Genomic DNA, 22,478 nt, shown 5'->3' on the forward strand with positions numbered 1-22,478 from the left:
AGGCACTGGCACTCCGCGGGCCAGCCGCGCCAGGCGCCGCCGCCGCCGCCGCCGCCGCCATCAACAGGGTATTCATCCTCCGCCCGCTCCTCCCCCTTATAAGCCCCGCTCCTCCCCCTCCCCCCTCGAACGTTTGAAATTCCTTGCGCGCCATTATGTCTGACAGAGCGAAGGGCAGATAACGTTGATTGGTCTCTCCAGGCAACCGACTCGGCGCGCCGTGGTTCTAATTGGCCGGTTCTTTCACGGAACGCTCTTCCTCTGATATGATAGGCTGAGCAGCAGGCGGGGTGGGAGTGGGCTGTGCTATATGGGATACGCTTTGCTATCGGCTTCTCAAAACTGCGCCCCTCCTGCCTTCTGTTTGGCTAGATCCTCCGGGAGCCACGCCCCATATTCTATTACCAGGTCCCGCCTTCTGCCCGACAGAAGCCTTTTGCCCCGCCCCTCTTTTGGCGGCCAACGCTCTTTCCTGGTCCCCTCGTGCTTTCCCCTTTATAACGGTCAACGACAGAGGGACCGGACGCACGCTGATAGACGTGTGCGTAGGCCAATAAGAACGCAGCTTCGGGAGATTTAATGTGTAGGAACCTCCCTAATACTCCCGCCCTCCGAAATCTGCGTGAGGTGAGGGAGGGTCGGGAAGTTTAGGAATTAATGGTCGCTTGCGTGATACTTACAGGTGTTGCTTTCTCTCCTCAGAGGAAGACAGAGCCCCATTCAAGTGCCTTCAAAGGGAACGGGGATGGGCGATAAGGGGTCATTTTTTCCAAGAGGGCCAAGCGCTCTCTGAAAAATGTATAATAATAATAATAGCAATAAAGGAGAAAGACAAAGAAAAAGATAGGCATGGTGTCTGTCTGCTCCTTTATATTTATTATTATTATTAAATATTTATTTGTACCCCACCTTTCTTCCTCACAAGGTTTCAAGGTGGCTTACAGACAAAATATACACCCCAAAAGACAGAGACTTCTGAAGGGGAAGGAGGGAGTGATTTTAAAGAAACCCAATACCAGTGAGGATGATTAATAAGAACACTGCTAATTTATTAATGGCTCCACTGATGTGACATTTTCCAAAAGGACAGCCATGTTAGCCTGTTGCAGCAAAAACAGCCTTGCAGAGCTGTCAAGATCCACAAATTTTCAAACAGCCCTACTAGAAAAATTAACTAATAAACTGAAACTGACACGGGGACAAACAGAAGAAGACGCCTTCACCCCGGTATGGCTCCCCTTTATCACATACACAGCCCAACAGGACAATGACAGTAATCCACCAACAGCATACAAATCAATATGGCTAACCTGATCCAAAACACCCACCCACCCCACTCACACACGAAAACAAAGATCACCACAGCCAATCACAAGCAAACAATCACACCCTAGGCCAACCCCAACCTCTCTCACCACCAAAGGAACACAAGTGAACAACACAAACAACGCTGACACCAAACTCTACATACATTAAACATAATAGAAACACCGCCACCCGACCCCACCCCCATCCATCTTCCCTCTCTCCACCCCCTTTCTTTTTTCTTTCTTTTTTCTTCTCCCCCTAATGCCTCAACAAATGAAACGGATTTGTAAAAATGTTACATGGAAGAAGAAGAAGAAGAAGAAAAAAATACGAGGCACTACACTTCTGTAAAACAAGAAAATCCTTAATAATTTTTTTTTTTTTAAATCCACAAATTTTCCACAGCATTCAAGTGGGAACACAGGGAGCTGCCTTGCACCAGGTCAGTTGCCTAACACTGATGGATCTAGCTCAAGGCTGTCCACTGACTGGCAGTGCCAGGGTTTCAGGTAGGGGTTTCCCAGGCCCAGCTTGGAGGTGCCTTTGGGGATTGAAGCTGAGATGTTTTGTATACAAGGCAGATGCTCCGTTACTGAGCCAAGACCTCTTCCCTTTTACACAAACCACACACACACACACACACACACACACACAATATTATTCACAACCTTGTTTGTTCTTGCTTAAATCTGTTTCCTGTAAAATGCTGCAAAGTATTGTTTTCAACCCTCTGGGTCTTTTCAACAATATTGTGAAGCTAAGTTTTGCAAGAGATGACGTATGCTACTACAGCACAGCAGTACAGTGCATCTTGCAAAATCCTGCTTCCAATATAAAAAAAATAAAAAAATCAAAATTACAAATAAAAGCAAGGCTCTTGTCCAGGGGAAATGTAGTCAATAGAACTTAAGTTTGTCCCGGCAAAATCATGCTTTCATTTCCCTCCCAGCAGCAGACAATAATGAGAAGGACAGGGCAGCAAGATGTCTGGCCATGGCTAATTTTCACTACAGATTACTGAGGGGGTGGGGAGAAACTCAACGTGGGGCTCTAGTTTTCTGTCTTAACATCTAGTTCTGCTCTAAAAATCTCTCTCTCTCTTTCTCCCTGCCTTCCATGCATATGCTCAAACCTTCCTCAGTTTTTCTTTCTGTCCTTTCACTACCTCTTACTGTTATGAAACAAATTATCCAGAAAGGTAACAGTTGAGAACTTGCTGTTTTTTATTGACTTGCTGGATGTGCATTGTGAATAGCAGATATAGTACATATAAAACAGGAAGATGGTTGCAATCTATTTCTGATGGGTGAGAGTAGAATTAATATCACAACAGGAACGTTAGGCAAAAGCATTTATGTGACATCCCATTGCATTTCTGCAGGCAAAACTAATTCTATGTCAATACCTTCTGGTAGGAAACAGCCAGGAAACATTTACTACACAACAGGGCCTTGGAATGTCAGGCATGAGAGAAGAAAGCCAAGTAGGGTAGGAGCCAGGTACAGGAGTAGGTGTCAACAGGTTCAGGTAAGACAAGTACTATTTGGTCCACATATAATTGCCAGGAAGCTTTTGAGCCCAGTTAATACAAGAGTAGTTTAAAAATCAAGTACCATGGCTTAGGGATGGAGAAAAGGGTAAATTGGACAGGTCAAAGCCTGTGAATGTTAGCATTTATGTCAAAACTGGAAAAAGAAGTCAAAAAGTTAATGTTTGAGAGATATCTTTGCTCTTTTAAACCCTCACTTTTCATAATTCCATTATCCCTTCCACCAAAAGGCAGAAAGCAGTATTTGTTGGCAAAGGTACTCTTCACAGCTCACAGGGGACCTACTACTTAACTACTAGGTTTATCTATGCCACTTTTCCTGGGCGAAGGAGCCTGCAAACACAGAAAACATGGTCATTGATTCTTAACCCAATGCACCCCTATTTGGCTTAAGAAAGGAGACATAAGCAAGTTATGAGGAACTATCCTGGGATAGCTCAGTCAGTAGAGCATGAGACTCTTAACTCAGGGTCGTGGTTTTGAGCCCCACATTGAGCAAAAGATTCATGCATTGCAGAGGGATGGACTAGATGACCCTCATGGTCCCTTCCAAGCCTATAATTCTACAAAGTCATTTATATATGCAGGTATGACTGGCAAGCCAACCGGGCCAGATTTAATCTGTATATCATTTGTTGTGTGTTCCCAAAGTACACTTTCCCCCTTACAGTGGAAGAGGACTTTTACAATGACTTTTTCTTCCTACTTGCTCCAGTGAGCAGGGCTATGCAAGTTAGACTTGAGATAACCTTCCAGTGCGGGAGTGTGCCTCTGCTCAGTTCTGGTCTTCCTGAGCTCAAAGTGACAATGCGTTGACAGAGCTCTACCAAACTTTCTATTAAAAACCCTCTCTTTTCAATTGGCAGGAGGCTATTTAGGGTGGGAAGAGGGAGGTGGGAAAGAGGAAGGTTAGATGTTCACAAACAGGCTACTGCAAAGCTGTCAATCATATAACATTTCAGATCCATAGATCCATTTCAGTCCGGATTCCATCCTGGTTTCGGGACCGAGACAGCTCTGGTCTCCCTAACAGATGATATCCGTAGACAACTGGATCGAGGCGGGTCAGGACTACTGATTCTCTTAGATTTCTCAGCAGCCTTTGACATCGTCGATCATGATCTTCTGGACCACCGCCTCGCTGACATGGGGATACAGGGCATAGCCCGGAAATGGCTGTGCTCCTTTATCTCTGGTGGGGACAGAGGGTGGTGCTAGGGAGGGAGATGTCTTTGCACCACTCCTTGGTGTGTGGAGTGCCGCAGGGTGCAATCCTCTCCCTGATGCTTTTTAACATCTTTATGCGCCCCCTTGCCTTGATTGTCTGGAGTTTTGGGCTGGGTTGTCACCAATATGCTGATGTCACTCAGCTCTCTTTTTGCAGGGAAATGCTGTTCAAATCCTTTCCCCCCTCCTCCCCTGTGTCAAAGGGGGGAAAACGCTTGTTTGATGTTCGGATTGTAATCCTTAAGAACGTCCTTTAAGGTTTCTGCTTACAAGTTCATTGCTTTACTTCCTTTACAAGAACGGGAGGCAGACTTCCTGTTTATACCTCTCCGCATTCGGTGCCAAATCTTTTATAGAGTTCCTTTAATTGCAAAATTGACCTACTCACGGATCGTTGATTTTAGTGCCAAATTTTCAGGAAGAAGGCAGCACTCTCCGGCAACGGCTTCACGGCTTCACTCCACGGAAGAAGCAGACGACTCATAGCACAGCGCCACTTCCCCGCTCCGCTCCGGAGCCCAGAGCTGGACTCCTTCGCCGATTGGGGGGGTGCAAAAGGTGCCCGCCGAGTCCCATGGTCACAGGCTTCACCCGCCTGTGATTTTTTGAGGGTCCCCGCTGCGCCGTAGCGGTAAAGACCCAGTTTCCGCGGAGCCAGTCCCCTCCGAATTAAGGGGAATCAGCCATTTTCCGATGGCGTCACCCTGGAAGTCCTCAGCTCTATCTGCTAATGAATGGTCACACCGACTCGGCCCCGGACACACTGACCAGATGCTTGGAAGCTGTGGCTGGATGGTTTTGTGGGAGTCAATTGAAACTAAATCCTTTGAAGACAGAGGTCCTCTGGCTGGGTCGGGATGGCATAGGGATGAGGGACCAACTCCCTTCTCTTGCAGGGGACCAATTAGTGCCATTGCCTTCCGTTAAGAGTTTAGGTGTAATCCTTGACGCCTCCCTTTCCATGGAGGCGCAGGTTACAGCAACAGCCAAGGCAACATTTTTCCACCTTCACCACATCAGGCAGTTGGTCCCTTACCTTTCCCGCTCCGACCTGGCCACAGTGATCCATGCGACAGTCACCTCCAGGCTTGACTACTGTAATTTGCTCTATGCGGGGCTGCCCTTGAAGCTGTCCCAGAAACTCCAGCAGGTGCAGAATGCTGCAGCGAGGCTCCTCACGGGGTCTCTGCCATGGGAGCATATTCACCCAGTGCTTTTCCAGCGGCACTGGCTCCCGGTGGAGTACAGGGTCAGATTTAAGGTGCTGGTTTTGACATTTAAAGCCCTTTGTGGCTTAGGGCCCTCATATTTATGGGGCCGCCTCTCCCGATATGCCCCACGGGGGACCTTAAGGTCCATAAATAGCAACATCCTAGAGGTCCTGGGCCCTAAGGAAGTCAGATTAGTCTCAACCAGAGCCAGGGCCTTTTCAACATTGGCTCTGGCCTGGTGGAACACTCTGTCTCATGAGACCAGGGCCCTGCAGGATCTGACTTCTTTCTGCAGGGCCTGTAAGACAGAGTTGTTCCGCCTAGCCTTTGGCTTGGAATCAGTTTGATTCCCTCCCCCTCTTTCTTTCTTTTTTCCTTTCTCCTGTGTTGGAACTCCTATTTGGGGACTTCCCTGGCTTTTTTCTGGCCCATGTAGGACCTGTCTGCATAGTTAGCCTTGGTGAAGACTTGACATTTTCATCCCCAAAAAGTTTTTTTTTTTTTAATATAATTTTTATTAAGTTTATAGTGTACAAAATCCAACTTCCAAACACTTATTTCCATAAATCTAATGGACTCCCCCCATCTTCCGAACACTGCATTCTCTGTAAATTTAAAACCTCAGCAAATTGTTAACTTATTTTAAACCTAATAATATATCTTCCATTTTATCGTGATATCTGGTCTCTAAGCATTTCAGTCCAAATCCATTGTTTTAGTTTCAACACAATAAAATTATTTCATTACACCACTTCTGTCTTGTTGTTCCTTATTTTCCAATTCAAAAAATTAACCGATGCTGAAGCTGTAATTTCCTAAAAAGGAGCATTTTTTAACATTCATACAACTTATAATGCCTTTTCAAATAGTCCTTAAATTTTTCCCAAACTTCCTCCGTTTCTTCTTCTCCCGAGTCTCGGATTCTGCCAGTCATTTCAGCCAGTTCCATATAGTCCATCAGCTGCGTCTGCCATTCTTCCAATGTGGGTAAATTTTGTGTCTTCCAATGCTTTGCCATCAGGATCCTTGCTGCTGTAGTAGCGTACATAAAGAAAATTCTATCTTTCTTGGCCACCCTCTGGTCTACCATGCCCAGGAGGAAGGCCTCCGGTTTCTTGGGTAAGGTAAATCTAAGTACCTTTTTTAGTTCATTATGTATCATCTCCCAGAAGGCCTTCACCTTCGGGCAGGTCCACCAGATGTGTAAGAATGTCCCTTCCTCCTCTTTACATTTCCAACATTTGTTGTCAGACAGGTGATATATCTTTGCAAGCTTGACTGGGGTCATGTACCACCGGTATGTCATTTTCATAATATTTTCCTTCAGGGCACTACATGCCGTAAATTTCATTCCGGTGTTCCATAACCTTTCCCAGTCTTCAAACATAATGTTGTGCCCCAAATCCTGCGCCCACTTTATCATGGAGGATTTAACAATCTCATCCTGTGTATTCCATTTAAGCAACAAGTTGTACATTCTCGAAATTAACTTAGATTTTGGCTCAAGCAGCTCTGTCTCTAATTTCGACTTTTCCTCCTGGAAACCCACTTTTTTGTCCGCTTTAAAAACTTCCTGAATTTGAGCATAATGTAACCAATCTCGCACCTTGTTTTTTAACTTTTCCATACTCTGCAACCTCCAATTATCTCCAATTTTTTCAATTATTTCCCAATATTTAGGCCAGTGGGCCTCCATATTGAGTCTTTTCCGTGCTTTGGCCTCCATCGGTGAGAGCCACCTCGGAGTTTTACTCTCCAATAAGTCTTTATATTTTGACCAGACCATAAAAATTGCCCTTCTGACAATATGGTTTTTGAATGATCTATGAACTTTAACCTTGTCATACCACAAATATGCATGCCACCCAAAAGCATTATCAAATCCTTCCAGGTCGAGGACATCGGTGTTCTCCAATAAAATCCAATCTTTCAACCAGCAGAGGGCTGCAGATTCATAATATAACCTCAAGTCCGGCAGGGCAAACCCCCCTCTTTCTTTCGCATCCGTTAGTATTTTAAACTTAATTCGGGGCTTTTTGCCCTGCCAGACAAATTTAGAAATATCCCTCTGCCATTTTCCAAAACATTCCACCTTGTCCACGATCTGGAGGGCCTGAAACAGAAATAGCATTTTCGGCAATACATTCATCTTTATAGCAGCTATTCTACCCAACAAGGAAAGTTTCAGTCTTGACCATGTTTCCAAGTCTCTTTTGATCTCTGACCAACATTTCTCATAATTGTCCTTAAACAAATTCAAATTTTTGGAGGTCAAGTGCACCCCTAAATACTTTACTTTTTTAACCACATTTAATTCCGTTTCTTTTCTGAACTCCTCTATTTCAATAGTTGTCAAATTTTTTGCTAGAACTTTAGTTTTTTGTTTATTCAGCTTAAATCCCGCCACCCGACCAAAGTCAGAAATTAATTCTAACGCTCTTTTAGTGCTAGAGGCTGGCTCCTGTAGTGTTAATACCAAGTCATCTGCAAATGCTTTCAGTTTATATTGTTTCTCTCCGACCACAATTCCCTGTGCCAACCGGTCATTTCTAATCTTGTTCAATAGCACCTCCAGGACTGAGATAAACAACAGAGGAGACAGAGGGCACCCCTGTCGTGTCCCTTTTTCAATTTTGAATTCCTCTGTCACCACGTTGTTCACTATCAATTTAGCTTTTTGTTCTGAATAAATTGCTTCTATTCCATTTTCAAACCCCCGCCCTACTCCCATCCTTTCCAAATTTTTCTTCATAAACATCCAAGAAATGTTGTCAAAGGCTTTCTCCGCATCAATAAAGATCAACACCGCTCTTGTATTTGAATTTGTCTGTAAAAATTCCAAAATGTCAATGATGTTTCTTGTGTTGTCAAATAAATGCCTACCAGGGAGAAAGCCTGCTTGGTCCTTATGAATCACTTCATTTAATACTTTCTTAAACCTACTTGCCAAAATGTCTGCAAAGATTTTGTAATCCACATTTAGGAGTGAGATAGGACGGTAGTTTTTAAGTTGAGTTTTTTCAGTTTCTAATTTTGGTATCAACGTGATGAAAGCTTCTTTCCACGTTTCCGGTGCCTTCCTCCCCTCCATAATCTGGTTGCAAACTTCCAACAGTGGTTGTATCAAAGAGTCCTTCAATACCTTATAGTATTTGGAAGTGAGTCCATCTGGCCCTGGAGACTTGCCTAGTTGAAGATTCTGAATGGCGCATTCAATTTCTTGGAGCGTAATGTTACAATTCAGGGTTGCTCTCATTTCCTGAGGTATTCTTTGTAATCCATTAGTTATGAGAAATTGATCCGCCTCCGAATCTTTTTGTGGCCTTTGTGAATAAAGTTCTCTGAAATATCTCTGGAAGCACTTTCTAATTTCCTCAGGTTTCTGAACCATTCTCCCTTCAATCTCTAGATTTGTAACTGTATTAAGCTTTTGTCTCTTTTTCAACTGCCAAGCCAGCAGCTTCCCACACTTATTAGCTGATTCAAAGGATCTTTGTTTCATTTGTTTAATTTTCCATTCCACCTCTTGATTTATCAATTTCGAATATTGTGCCTGGAAAAACTTCACTTCTCTCAACACTTCCTTCGATTTAGGCCTGGATCTCAGTTTTTTCTCTCCTTCTCTTATTTTCTCCAAAATCTTCTCCTTCTTTTCATTCCAGAGCCTTTTTTTGATCGTGTTCTGCTGTATTAGAAACCCTCTCATAACTGCTTTACTTGCGTCCCAGATTGTTCTTTTTTCCACGGTTGTCTTTTAATTTATTTCAAAATAATCCTTTAAAACTTTTTGGGCCTTCTTAACAATCTCCTGATCTCTTAACAAAGCGTCATTCATTTTCCATCTGAAAGATCCGGTTGTGTTTAATCTCAGTTCCATTCTCAAAGCATTGTGGTCGGAGCAGGTTTTTGGGCAGATTTCCACTTTTCTAGTCTTAGGTGCCAGTCCTCTAGTTATCCATATTTGGTCGATTCGCGTCCATGTCATGTGGGCCTCAGAAAAGAAAGTTCCTTCTTTCCCTAGAGGGTTCTTGATCCTCCATATATCAGTCAAGTCCAAATTGTCAGTCATTTCGAAAAAAGTTTTTGGTAGTCTGCCGTCTTTCGTTATGTTAGCACTTTGCGACTTATCCATATTCACTGAGACGACTCCGTTCATATCTCCCAACATGATAATGTTGTTGTAATCCAAATAGTCCAGCATAGTCTCATGCAGCCTCTTGAAAAATTCCGATTTCCCTTCATTTGGGGCGTAGATTCCTAAAATTAAAAACTTTTCTCCTTGTGTCTGAATTTCAACCGCCAAAATTCTGCCCTGTTCATCTTTAAATACAAATTTTGGTGACAAGTTCTCCTTTGCGTATATCACCACTCCTCTTTTCTTGACTTTGTCCGATGAAATAAATTCTTGGCCTAACCTTTTATTAATTAACACTTTTCTGTGGAGTCTTGTCACATGTGTTTCTTGCAAGCAGATAATGTCCAATTGTTCTTTTTTCAAAATATGAAATACTTTTCTCCTTTTTTCTGGAGAGTTCCCGCCATTTATGTTCCAACTAAGAAGCTGTAGAGACATCCTGGTCTAGTACTTGAGTATCACAGTTGGGTATCTATGTTATCCTCCGTTCCCGAAGGATGTGGTGCCGGTCCGCCTCCAGATGGTACGTGTCCTGGTGGTAATCCCGGTGGTGGAGGCCAAGAATCTGCGGCTCTCTTTTGGAGGTCCTCCTCGTTGTCGTGCAGGAACTTCTGCTGGTCCTCTAGTGTTTTAATTCTTACCTTCTTTCCTTTATAGGTGAATGATAAACCTTGAGGGAATTCCCACCTGTAAGGAATTGCGTTGTACCTTATCAGTTTGGCCAAGTCTGTATATGAGGCTCTAAGGTCCAACAGATATTTGGGAATGTCTCTATAAATTTCTGCTCTTTTGCCTTCAACTTCCAGAGATTTTTTAAAATGTTGGCCTAGTATCTTGTCTCTTTCCTCTCTTGTTCTCAAGCAAACCAAACAGTCTCTGGACTTGTCTTTCTTAGCCGATCTTCCCAATCTGAAGGCCGTCACAATTTTGAATTCTTTGTCTTCCTCAACCCCCCAAAATTTAGAAAATAACTGCGTCAAAAATTCCTCTAGGTTGCCCTGCTCCAGTTCTGGGACGGCCCTCAGCCTAAGATTGCATTCCTTACTTTTCAGTTCCACCATTGACAGGTAGGCTTGCTGTTCTCCTACCTGTCTTTTCAGAGGTCTTACTTCCCCTTTGATCTCCTCAACCTTTTTGCACGCTTGCTCAGCTTTTTGATTGGCTTCCGCAGCTAATTTATAGTTCTCTGCCGTAGCTCCTTGCAATTTCTCAATAGCCTGGGTATGCTGGGAAACCTGATCTGATAACTTACTGATAGTAGATGTAGCTCTATCAATTTTAGATGACTGATCGTCCACCTTCTTATTCAAAAGTGCCAATTGTTCCAAGATTTGTTTCAAGACTGGATCAGTTCCTCCAGTTGCCATTTCTTCTGTATCAAGCGTTTCAACTTCTCCCTCCTGTGCCGTCAGCACAGTTGGTACAGAGGATCTACGTTGATGTGTTAACGTTGTTTGAACAAGCTGCCCAGCTCTCTTATCTTTTTCTTTAGCTTCCTTAGCTTTGGCTGCTCTTGTTTTCCCTGGGCCACTCATTCCCCAGCTGCCTCTGTTCAAGGTCAAATGGTCTTTCAATCCATGAGAAAGGCAAGTCCAGAATGTAAACAATTAAACCACAAAGAATCTCAATATAGTACAGTTCCCAGGCCTCTATACCTCTGCAAATCCACCAGGGGGGGTGTTTCATGAGAAGGAAAGTTTCTTTTCCGCCATCAAAGTTCCTATCAACTTTTATAATCCCCAAGTTCAAAAAGGAGGTTTCCAGATAGTTCTGTTTCAAAATAGTGCCACAAGGTGACAGAAAGGTTCCAGTATCAATATTAAAGCGATAATGTAACCATCCATGCAACAATTTATACTTCAGAAAAAGTTTCAGCAGCCTGACAGTTCTCCTTTGCAACACTGGCAGCCCGACAACTCGGTTGTCCCCTTTAACTCCACATCACTCCACAGTAGGGGGAAGGTTCCGTAGCAAAATAAACCAAAAGATTTAATCCTTCATTCCTTTTAATTTCTAAAAACACAGTCTATTGATGCCCCTTCGTACTATTTTCAAAGTCTCTTTTTAAGCGCTTCAGCCCACATCAAATTCTTTGCTTTGCTCTGATTAGCAGGGTCGGGAGACGGACTTCCTGTTACTCGCCTCCCGTTTTCAGCCGAATTAAATAAATTTAAGTCAATCTTTAGTACCCCTTACTCACGGGTAAATTGCAGCCAATTCCGATACTTTTCAAGAAGAAAGGTCGACGCTCATCAGCAGCAGCAGCGCGGCTTCACTTCCGCGAAAAGAGCGATGAACTCACAGCGCCGCTCCCCCTTTCACGTTCCGGAGCCTCTTACGAGGTCCCTTCCTCGCTTCTGGGGGGGCTTCTGGCACCCGCCGAGTCCCACGGCCGCAGGCTCGCTCTGCCTGCAGTTTATCTTAATGGGTCTCCGCTTTGCCGTAGCGGACGACCCTTTTTCGCGGAGCCCCTCTTCACTGGGTAAAGAGGACCGCCATTGCCGTTTTGCGCCGCCTCCGGAAGTCCACCATCCCCAAAAAGTTTTTGATGTCGATTTGAGTTTCCACTGAAATGAGGCTGCATCTTAAAGTTTTAATGTTGTATTTTAATCTTGTTTTTTAAGCTGTATTTCAACCAATTGTTTTTATATTTGGTGTTAGCCACCCTGAGCCTGGTCTTGGCTGGGGAGGGTGGGGTATAAATAATTTTATTTTAATTTTTTTATTTTTTTATTTTTTTATTTATTATTATTATTATTATTATTATTATTATTATTATTATTATTATTACAACTGTAGCAGCAGCAGTGTTCTCCCCACAAGTAGAAGACAAACCTGTGCTGTCGATAAATTGTTTGGGGAAACTCTTGGAGAGGGACATCAGGTAGATACAAGTGGGCACAGAGAGCAAACTTTGTGGTGGTGGCACTGTCTCCTCAATAACCAGGGACCTAGCCAAACCCAAGGAGGAATACTCAGATGGTAATAAGCCCAAGCACTTAACCACCCTGCCTGCAAAACATAAAGCTCCTGAGATCAAGTCAGAAGGATGGGGGCAGGCTAGCATCAATCAGTGGGGATTGCTGCCACCCAGCCTGTTGATGGGAAATCCCTACAACCCAAGTTTTGCTGATAGATTTGGCAGATTCTTATTAAGGTCCTAGCACAGGGGTAGGCACAAAGCCATCCACCAAGAGAGTCCATGGTGCACAACTAAAAAAACAGTTTAAAACAACCTTCTAAAACAGTTTAAAATTCCTTAAAGCAATTACCTACACTCAAACTAATCATAACAGAGTTGCTAGGGACATAATTTTCAGCCATCAATTGGCCAAGTAAACAGGAATCATTTTAAATATATCCTAAAAGTTCACAGTGGAGGAGACTGATTCACCTCCTTTGGGAGGGCATTCCACTTTTTTATTTTTTTAATTGCAGGGCACTTGGAAGAGTGGTGATATTCCAGTGCTAACATATAGCCACACTTGTACAACTGGCAATTGCAGACACAACATGTCATCAAAAAAGCAAGATGAGCCAGAATTGTCTTGAATAGTTTCTCTTCAGAGGCATCCTGTGCCATGGTTCCACAGTCACAACTTTCATTCCCCAGTCATTTTGAAGCAAACATGATGAGTAAGTTGCTTATTCTCTAGTGATCCTCAGCAGTGGTGATTTGGCCTCTGATGGCTATGGCATCGGAGGTTATGGTGGCAGCATCCAAGTGTTTGATTATAAAGGGATATAGATGCTTAAGAGGAAGCAAAAGATCAGAGAATTCCACAAGGGGGGGGGCGGAAATATCCCAGCATTCCATTACCTTGTTTGGCCAGCTCAGCAGCAGCTGCAAGGGCTTCATGGACTGTAGCACATGCTTCAATAACTGTAACCTGGTCAGCATCGCTCTTATGCACAACCTATAAAAGACACAGACAAGAAGCACCCCATATGCAGAAAATGACTGGCCAACTAACATAATAAAACAATAACCTATAGCAACCTTTGGCCCTCCAGATATTGCTTGACTACAACTTCCATCATGCCTAACAATTGGCCATGCTGGCCAGGAAGTTGGAGTTCAAAATACAAATGGCTAATTCAAGCTACTGCTGTTCTCTAGTGGAAAGTAAGAGGCCCATGTGAACTAAGAAAATGGAGGAGGCCTGTTCAGCACCAGACATCACCCTCCAAAACTGGGCTGTAAGTGGAGAGCAATCTGCACTTTATTCTTATACTACAGTAGATACTGTAGATACTACTATCCAGTAGATACTGAACAAAACAACAACAAAAAGAATTACTGTATGTGCACTTGTGCACAAAGCTGGGTTACCAAGATGATAAATCATAAGTGGTTATCAATATAAACCTTTTCACTTGCTTTAATAGCATAATGTCCTGGTGCTGCAAATCTCTGCTTCCTAGGGAGATGTTGAGCAGAAACCCAAGGCAACTTTTGATAAAGGAAAATGTAATGTAATTGAATTGAATGAACTTAACTCATGTAGTCCAACCCCCCCCCCCCTCATTTATGATACCTACTTCAATATCTGCCTGAAGACAGTCTCTCTATTATTCTGGTGGAGCTAGACTTTATGTCTGCAGCTGAAAACTGGTGAAACATGACTTCTAGGCAGATTACTTGGGAACAGTTTATGGCTGTGCAATACCTCAGGCCTATTTTAGCAATTTCGTGGCTATATGGCCAGCTAATATCAGTCATCTGCCATCTAGTGGTAGATACGTGTATGTCTCAAAGATGCAATTACTTACCAGTATGTATGGTACTTTTTTGGGGGTATGACGTATCAGAAATTTTGGGCTTTGTCCAAAGAGACTGATTTATGTTACAGCCTTGGCTCTAGTATATAGGTCATAATGACAACCAATTAGTCTGGGCCTAGCATTCACTAAGTTTTTTGGCATTTCATAATATCTGTTAACATTCCAAATCTGCCACATTCCAAGTATTTTATGTAATCAGAATGATGTACAAGCTTTATTGCGGCAAGGATTCAGTGAGAGCAAATTCACCATGCGTTGGTTCAATTCACAATCTTTTCCAACCTCCATGAGTGTAATTAATTAAAAAGTCTAGTTTTGTTCCAGAAGTGCATCCTCCTTAAATTGAATCTGTGCGGGGGGGGGGGGGGATGATAAGTGAACACACAGCATCCTTCACATAAGTAAAACACCTGGCTGTAGTATAATAAAGAAACACTACCACAAACAGGCCTACCTAGTGTTGTCAACAGGGAGAGATGAAACTTTTAAACACAGAGAAAATAAGTCACATTACCTAGTTCACATCTTCAGTGAGATAGTATGTCACAGGTGGAATAACCAATACAGCCCTCTCTGCCTTTCTTAACACCTGAGGAGGCAGACTTTCAGATATTTGGGGCCTCCGTTAATAAGAATTTATCCTTCTATCCCTAGTGGTTACAGAAGTTGGCAAACCACTTTGACTGTTTGGGGTTGAGGTGCTGGCTCATCACCCCTCACACCCACCTCTAAATGTCCTCCAAGACATCTGTTTGCTTAATATATATGCAACCCCTACTCAAAGGAGATCTTACCATGAGGCAAATCAGGTGTTTGCCTCAGGCAGAAAGCTGAAGGAAATACAACTCTAACACATAAAGCACAATGCACCAGGAAATTCTCTTGTAGAAAAGTCTTGTTGGCAGAGCTCTTGGATTGATTAGTGGGAAGGGGAAACTGCATTAATGAAGTCAGGTGTGCGGAATCTGTTGTACACCAGGTGTTGTTGGATTACAACTGCCATCACCCCTGACCATGGGTCATGCTGACTGGGGGAGCTGATGGGAGTTGGAGTCCACAACATCTGAAAGGCCACAGGTGCACCATCCCTGTATTAAGAGGATTGAACTTGTTCACATTTCAATCACAAACTGTGGCATTGTGTCCTTTATTGGCACCCAGGGCACAGACAGTTCACGGGGCCAGGCTGCGCCACCTGCCCACCCACGCAGAAGGAGCCCAGGCGACCAACACAGCCCTTGGCTGATGAATTCTCCCAGCTCTGGCCAGCTGGTCATTCAGTGAGGGGAGGCCAGGACAGGCTGGGCTCCTGGGCCCAAAGACCCCCAGTGACAGGCATGGTGGGGATCCTTGGTTGGAGGCTACCTGGCTCACCCCCCTCTCAAAATCATGCATTCAGGGCCCCCCCGGTCCTCCCCAAAGTGTTCCTGATCACAAACATTTTTGGGGAGAGGGGTAAATTCTAGAATATATTATTATGCTTTTAATGTGTTTGTAAGCTTTTGATACTTAACAAATGGGATGGGAAATGTCTAATCTCATTCATTTAATAATTAAGGATAATGACGATGACAATGTTGATAAAGACTTGGAGTAATGGAGATGAAGGTGGACACATACTGTCCCTTGCGTAGTGTCTCATGGGGCCCTTAGCTTGGGTCCAGGATGAGATAGAATCATAGAGTTGGAAGGGACCCCAAGGATCTCATCTAGTCCAACCCCCTGCAATGCAGGAATCTCAGCTAAAGCATCTGTGACAGATGACCATCCAACCTCTGCTTAAAAACCTCCACAAGGGAGACCGTTCCACTGTGGAACAACTCTTACTGTCAGAAAGTTTTTCCGCATGTTTAGTTGGAATTTCATTTCTTGAATGAATTGCTCTTTGAAGCACATGTCTGTCTCCTTACAGCACCCATGGTGGATCTCTGTAATTCAACCAAGGGAGAATCCTTTCAGCAAGCAGAAGACTCTGCCAGTTCAGTGAGTGACCAAAAGATAAAGCCTGATTTCCCCCAGGGCATGTGGCTCTCTTGGGGAGACTCTTAAAAGCCCCAGCCCATGTTCTACACATTAACTGCCCACTATCTGTGGTTATTGGTTCCAGGAGCTGCACCTGCCATGGCTTTAGGGGAGAAAATATTATGATGTCACTGTGTGATAATTTGATGTCAGGGAACTCTCTTTGTGAAGGACCTTTGCACAGAGACCCATGACAGGAGAAGTCAGGAAACGTTTCTCTCTCATGCCTTTCCAATGCAGTCAGCAGGGACCAAAGGAAGGCTTTGCCCCTCAAGTCCTTCTCACTCACTAAACCTGGGTCCCTCCCCAATGCCAATGAAGAATAAGTGCCTAATCCCCTTGTGGGGAGAGGCAGGTAGTGAGGATGGAAGATGGTTAACAGGGCTCAAGGCTATAATTTCAATAGGAACTGTGATGTTAGTCCTGCTTAGCTTGAATCAAGGAGTCAGGAAGTGTTGTGGTGACTGAGTGACTGTTTAGCCTACAAGGAGTGCTTGCCAAGTCAGCTGTCTCTTGTTCAGCACCCCATTCCTTCATCCCATACTGGAGCAGTATCATATACATTCAAATATTATTGCCCAATTTATTTTTAATTGTATTGTTAAATTTATGATTAAAATTGTAAATGTTTTCAATCCTTAGAGGAAGCACAGCAGAGTGCTTTGTGGGATAGATAAAAAGATCAATAATGGCCATGGCAGAATGCATTCTAGATGAAGTATAATTCAATGTCTTGTGATGTAGCTAGTGGGGACCCAGCATGAATTCAGGGTTAGCTGATGTTATTGTTTCTCTGATCATCTTCCCACCTCGTCCCTGTGGTAGGTGGAGCCCCCTCGGCCCCGCAGTGTCTCTGTTGTTTCTACCACTTCCCAAGTAAGCAGCCGCAACCCAAAGGATGTCCTGCGCCATCGCATATTCCACTTATCTGAGATGCTGCGGGTGGAGAAAGCCAATCGGGATGACAATACCTCATGCTATGTGGAGCTGGTGGGCAAGGCAGACAGAGAGAAAGCACCTTCCATCCGGCAGGCCTTTGAACGTATCAACCAGCGCTCCTCAGCCAATATTGCTCAACTAGAACAGCGTCTGCAGGATTCCTGGGCTCAGCTGAAGAAGTTGGAACAGAGGATTTTTACAAGCCAGGACAGCAGCAGCAGTGCTACTCCTGCCCAGCAGCAGCTCACCACTCCCAGGAACAGCATGTCTCACCAGCCATCCTTCAGCATACCCAGAAGCCGCACTTCAGAAACTTTCACTGCTGAGGAACTCCTTCCTTCCATCTTGGAGAGCAAAGAAAACAGGTCTGCTCAAGAGGCTTCCTCAAAGCAAATCCTTGAGGAAGAGATCAAGCAGAGGGTTCAAGAGTTGAAAGCTCAGCTGCTTGATCTTAGAGAAGACCACAAGGTCCTGGAGGATGAGTGGCACAAGCTGGATGAGTCATGGAAGGCTGACAAACAACAGATGATGGAACTGCTGCAGGAGGAGAAGAAGAGGTGGGCACCCACATTAATGAGGGCAGTTGGCTCCAGTATCCCATCTCCTGACACCCCATTCTCAGGTTTGATGTTTCCTGGTCTCCTGTCTCCTTGTCCCCCTGCTCAGTCTCACAGGTTCAGAGCCTGTGGCTCAAGATCTTCAATGCTCTGCTGTTAGGGCCAGAATCTAGAGTTGTGTGCCAAGGCCCCATGACCCCACAGTTCCCTAGGGAAATGACACAGGACAACAGCATACAGTGGTACCTCAGGTTAAGAACTTAATTGGTTCTGGAGGTCTGTTCTTAACCTGAAATTGTTCTTAACCTGAGGTACCACTTTAGCTAATGGGGCCTCCCGCCACTGCCGCACCATTTCTGTTCTCATCCTGAAGCAAAGTTCTTAACCCAAAGTACTATTTCTGGGTTAGCTAAGTCTGTAACCTGAAGCGTCTGTAACCTGAAGCATCTGTAGTGCGAGGTACCACTGCATTGGGCTTTTGCCTTGAATATGGCCACAATTGGTTACAGTAAAGAATGGTTTGGCATAAGCATTGGGTAAAGCCGTTACTATTCCACTCCAGTGCATCTGCTAGAAGTGCATCAAAGGATAAATCACATCTTGGGGAGGGGGGAAATGCCCTTTGACCTATATCAAATAGGGGTACCCCCCACAGGGCCCCCTTTGGAAGAGTGGTGAGACCCCGCCCCTGCCTGGGTGTCAGACAGAACCATTCCTCCTGGATCCTTTTAACAGGATACCCTTTCCCAAAGGGGGCAGGCAGAGGCTACAACCTCCCCTCCAGCCAAGATCTAGGCTTACCCAATTCCTAACCTCCTTACAAAGTTGTGATTTGCTATGAGATAGGTGAAAACCAGATGGTGAGTGCCAATTTGCCAAATGGAAAAATCCCTGCCCAGCCCTGAATATGGGGGCTGGCTTGGTCCATAGCAAGGTGAAAGCACAAGTAAAAACAATCAAATTAAGGGGTGGGGATCCAACAAAAAAGGCAGGGAAGACTTCTGGGCAGGCCGCAATTTAACGCCCCCTGGTAGCGGGCCCAAGCATTCTCATTGGCTGGTTGAGCCCACCACCAGGGGAACGCCCATCCAAGGACTGCTGGTATTGGCCAATAGCTGGGAGCTGGGCAATCGAGCCTGCCATTCACTGGATCATTTGCATGGTCTGAGGCCTGGCCGCAACACTGCCCACCAAGGAATGTGATCAGACTTCTATTACTGGATACATGGGCTTTTGGAACTGTGTGCCGCACTCCCTTTTCCACTGCATTAACACCAGGGCCAGCACATTGTTGGGCACCTGCAGAGGTCCACACTCTTGCAGGTGGCCCACTGCCCACTCTCTGGAGCAGCCTGCTCATGCTCCTCCTAGTTATTTCTGCTTGTGCATCTTTTCCTTTCCAAAGATGCCAGCACTGACAAGAGTGAGGTGATGGAGAAGCAACCTCCATTTCCCTTGTCCTCTGCCTCTGGGTAGTTGTGTGGATTGGAAACAGAGGGAGAGGGCAAAGAACTGGACAGTAATGCTTTGGAGAGGGGTGCATTGAGTGTGAATTGGCCCCCACAAAAAAAACCTGGAACTAGCGCTGATTCACACAGAGGCACAGAAGCAAAATCCTTTCCCCCCATAGCTTATACCGTACCTATACCTTCTGATCACCATGCTTTTTCTGCTACATTTACATTACATGGCAACCAAGGTCCCAATTTTCTTGTAATGAGGAAAAGGGAAGAGCTATCATGACCTTAGAAATGAAGGAATTCTGAATGTCTTCAGTTCAAAGAAGAGAGACCTCGCCTCCACAAAAGGGCACATTTTTAGAGCAATGGACATTCTGAAAGCACATTAATGGCAGCTGATGCAAATGTGCCTATTTTCCTCCAAGCTTAAGCTCTGGGTGGGGGAAATGTTCTGCAAGTCTGAAGCAGAAACACAATATTGTTTGGCTGTGCCAGTGATGTCTCAAAAAAGTTTTTAAAAAATAAGGTAATGAACGAACTGCTTATGCAACACTTTTAAAAAAATAGAAAAGTAGACAATCCATCTGATGCATAGGATGAGTGGCAAGGCTGATGGCTGAGCTAGCATTTGATTTGCTAGTAAACACATTTGTCATTTCAAATAGAATGGCAGTGTTATAGAAGAGTTTGCTTTGATAACCGCCCCCCCCCCGACAATTCCACTTCAGCAGTGAGCAACCTGCCTGGTATTTTTTCTATACTCTATAGTCTATAGAATACTTAGCATAACAGCAAATTCAACACAGCCAGGATCACATTTCCCCCAGTACCAATTCTTGGGGTCAAACTATCCTGGTAACATGCTGACGTGGGGCCTGATCTTCAAGGACACCCAGAAGTGTTTCTTCTCACTCTTCTTTGGTTCAGCGCCCTAATATTTACCACACACTACTTGGTGCCCTTGAGTCTGCTGGGTAATCATGGCCATCTCTCTTTCACTGCTCACCTGTGTCTTGTCAAATGAGGGAACAGAGCCAACTCAATCATAATCCATTTACCAGCAGTGTTTTAAGCTCAGGCTGTAATAAGATCAGCCAGCTGGCTTGGGGTGTGTGTGCAAAGAGGGAAGCAAGGGATAAAGGACCAGACGGCAGAACTTCACTCCGCCCTCCTTGACTGTGCCACCCTTCTCCAGGTACTACCATCTTGAAGTGCAGGTGAATGATGTGATACAGATAAATCTCAATGAGATCACCAACCTCAAACATGACCTGGCATGCACGGAGGAGAAAATGGTCTATCAGTCTTATGAGAGGTCCCGGGACATCTGGGTAAGGAGCTCCCATGTCTAGGAGCCCAAGATGTATGCATGGCACTATTATGAAGGGCAGCGAGTAGGACAGTGGAGTGATCCTCATGTTATTGGCCATGACAGAATGTGTGGATGCAGAGGCAATGAGGTATATCACATTATGGGGTAGGCCATAACAGTCAGCTTTAGATGCAGCCGTGTGTTTCCAGAGGGATGTCATGTCGTATTGCTTATGTCAAAGTAGAATGCTAGAAAGCTCAGAGGATTCAGGTCAATATTAATTATATAGCTTAGAATATTGGAGGGTGGGGTGGCATTGACCTTTTTGTAGAGTGATACCCAAGGTGGGTGGGTGTGTACTGATTCAAGCTGGCCAGTGGATGGTTTTATTACCCATATGCTGATACTTTCCTTATTGGCAAGTATTTCACTTGCATATATTGTAACACCATTATCACATGAACTATGGGACCTATAACAAAATGATACAGTGGGGAATGCTCCCATTCAGGATGTTCCATTTCAGTCCCCTTCCCAATCACAGGAGCCAGCTCCTAGGGGCTGTGGGGGCTTTGGCTCCCACAATAAAATATTTGAGGGGGCTGGGCCCCCACAAAGTTGATGTGCATTCCCATTAAAATGGTCTGCATGCACTGCCTCATGTGATTGATTATGCAGGGTGGGGCTTACCTGGATCCCCACAATATTTTATTCAAGTTGGCACCCCTGTTCCCAATGATTTTCTTTCCCCCCTCTTCCCAATGATTTTCTGTTTCCCATCTCTCAGTAAGCACTCAGTAAGAGCTACAGAATGTGTTTGAACTCCATTGGGCTGTTTTGCCCCCCTCCCCAATTTATGTTCACCAAATATTTTTGTGTACTACTTCTGCACACCTTGGGGTCTCCCTAAGCTTGCTGATGCCTCCCTTTTGTATGAGCATTGTGCCACTTGACTACCTAAGAACTGGCACTTGGCAAACTGAGAATAGCATTATAATTTAAGAATTGCACATTCCAGGGGAGAAATAAGGGTGTGGGAACCCAAAGAGGGTTCTGAGGGAAAGACCAGCCATTGTGGGGACAGGTGGTCTAGGACCTGATCTGATCACCTCATACCTTCTCCTTTCACCCCTGCCAGGAGGTGCTGGACTCCTACCAGACCCGGCTGGCCAAACTCGAAATGCAGCAGCAAACCCAGCAACAGGAGGCAATGGAGCTACCCCAGGCCAGTGTCTATAAACTTTATGGACAGCTCATCAACCTGCTGCTGACCATTGCCACCATTCTCTTGGTGTGTGTTTCTACTATTTCAGCCTGTTCCCTTCCTCTCCTGCGCACTCGCTGGCGTGCCCTGGCCACTCTGCTTGTGATTGTCATCATAAGCGCTGCCTGGAAGTACTTCCCTGTCATTCGTCAACAGGAATGGAGAACATGGCTTCCCTCTGCTTGGTAGGCAGAGAACAAAATGGCACACAAATTTCCTTATCCATCCTGATGCTCTCCAACACTCCCTACTCTCAATGCTTATTTAACTACTTGTTTGTTTATTTATTAATTAAAAATTAAGAGCCTATTCCCCTGTGCTTTCCCACGTGTCTATTTCTCCTTGTGGCTATGCCAAGCTATATGTGATAGTTAACTGAAAAATCATTCCAGGTGACAAGCCTAACTCTAGGCTGCAACATCCAAGATGGGTCAAAAATCTGTAAGGAGCTTGAGTGGTGGTATCCATGCTAAGCAAGGTGACTCAGTAGGAAGTGGGCAGAGAGCTAGGACACACACATGTTCTGAAAGCTGACTTGAGTATGAAAAAAACCACACAAATGGAACTTGTCCTGAGGTAGAAAAACCTAATTGCATCTTATTACCCCCTAATAAACAAAAGGCACTCTCCATGGCAGTGCTTTTCATATTCAGCTCTTGCTCATGTCAATAGAATTTGCACATAAGAACTTCCCAATGGATTGTGCCTG

At 44.6% G+C, this 22,478-nt stretch overlaps 1 protein-coding gene across 3 annotated transcripts; it reads left to right on the top strand.

Annotated features, from left to right (window-relative positions):
- The first annotated feature begins 268 nt into the window (after positions 1-268).
- Positions 269-22,078, top strand: TEX28 (testis expressed 28). Of its 3 annotated transcripts, XM_081894556.1 has the most exons (8): positions 1,119-1,136; positions 1,695-1,750; positions 2,724-2,835; positions 13,000-13,066; positions 16,128-16,198; positions 17,063-17,733; positions 20,389-20,524; positions 21,644-22,078. In XM_081894556.1, exons 4-8 carry the CDS (start codon positions 13,012-13,014, stop codon positions 21,956-21,958), a joined length of 1,248 nt encoding a protein of 415 aa, XP_081750682.1. In that variant the 5' UTR covers positions 1,119-1,136; positions 1,695-1,750; positions 2,724-2,835; positions 13,000-13,011; the 3' UTR covers positions 21,959-22,078. The 3 variants fall into 3 exon arrangements, with proteins under 3 accessions (XP_081750680.1, XP_081750681.1, XP_081750682.1); XM_081894555.1 differs by lacking the exons at positions 1,119-1,136; positions 1,695-1,750 and adding an exon at positions 911-1,018; XM_081894554.1 differs by lacking the exons at positions 1,119-1,136; positions 1,695-1,750; positions 13,000-13,066 and adding an exon at positions 269-627.
- The last annotated feature ends 400 nt before the right edge of the window (positions 22,079-22,478 follow it).

This window comes from Podarcis melisellensis (assembly GCF_964234715.1).
Source record: "Podarcis melisellensis genome assembly, chromosome: 17".
NCBI classification, from domain to species: domain Eukaryota; kingdom Metazoa; phylum Chordata; class Lepidosauria; order Squamata; family Lacertidae; genus Podarcis; species Podarcis melisellensis.

Bases quoted from the DNA above. Each gene is read 5' to 3' on its own strand.
- TEX28 (XM_081894555.1), top strand. From the start codon at position 13,012: ATGGTTCCACAGTCACAACTTTCATTCCCCAGTCATTTTGAAGCAAAC. The intron at 13,067-16,127 runs GTAAGTTGCTTA...GTCTCCTTACAG, and splicing joins TTTTGAAGCAAACATGATGA to CACCCATGGTGGATCTCTGT. The intron at 16,199-17,062 runs GTGAGTGACCAA...TCCCTGTGGTAG, and splicing joins CAGAAGACTCTGCCAGTTCA to GTGGAGCCCCCTCGGCCCCG.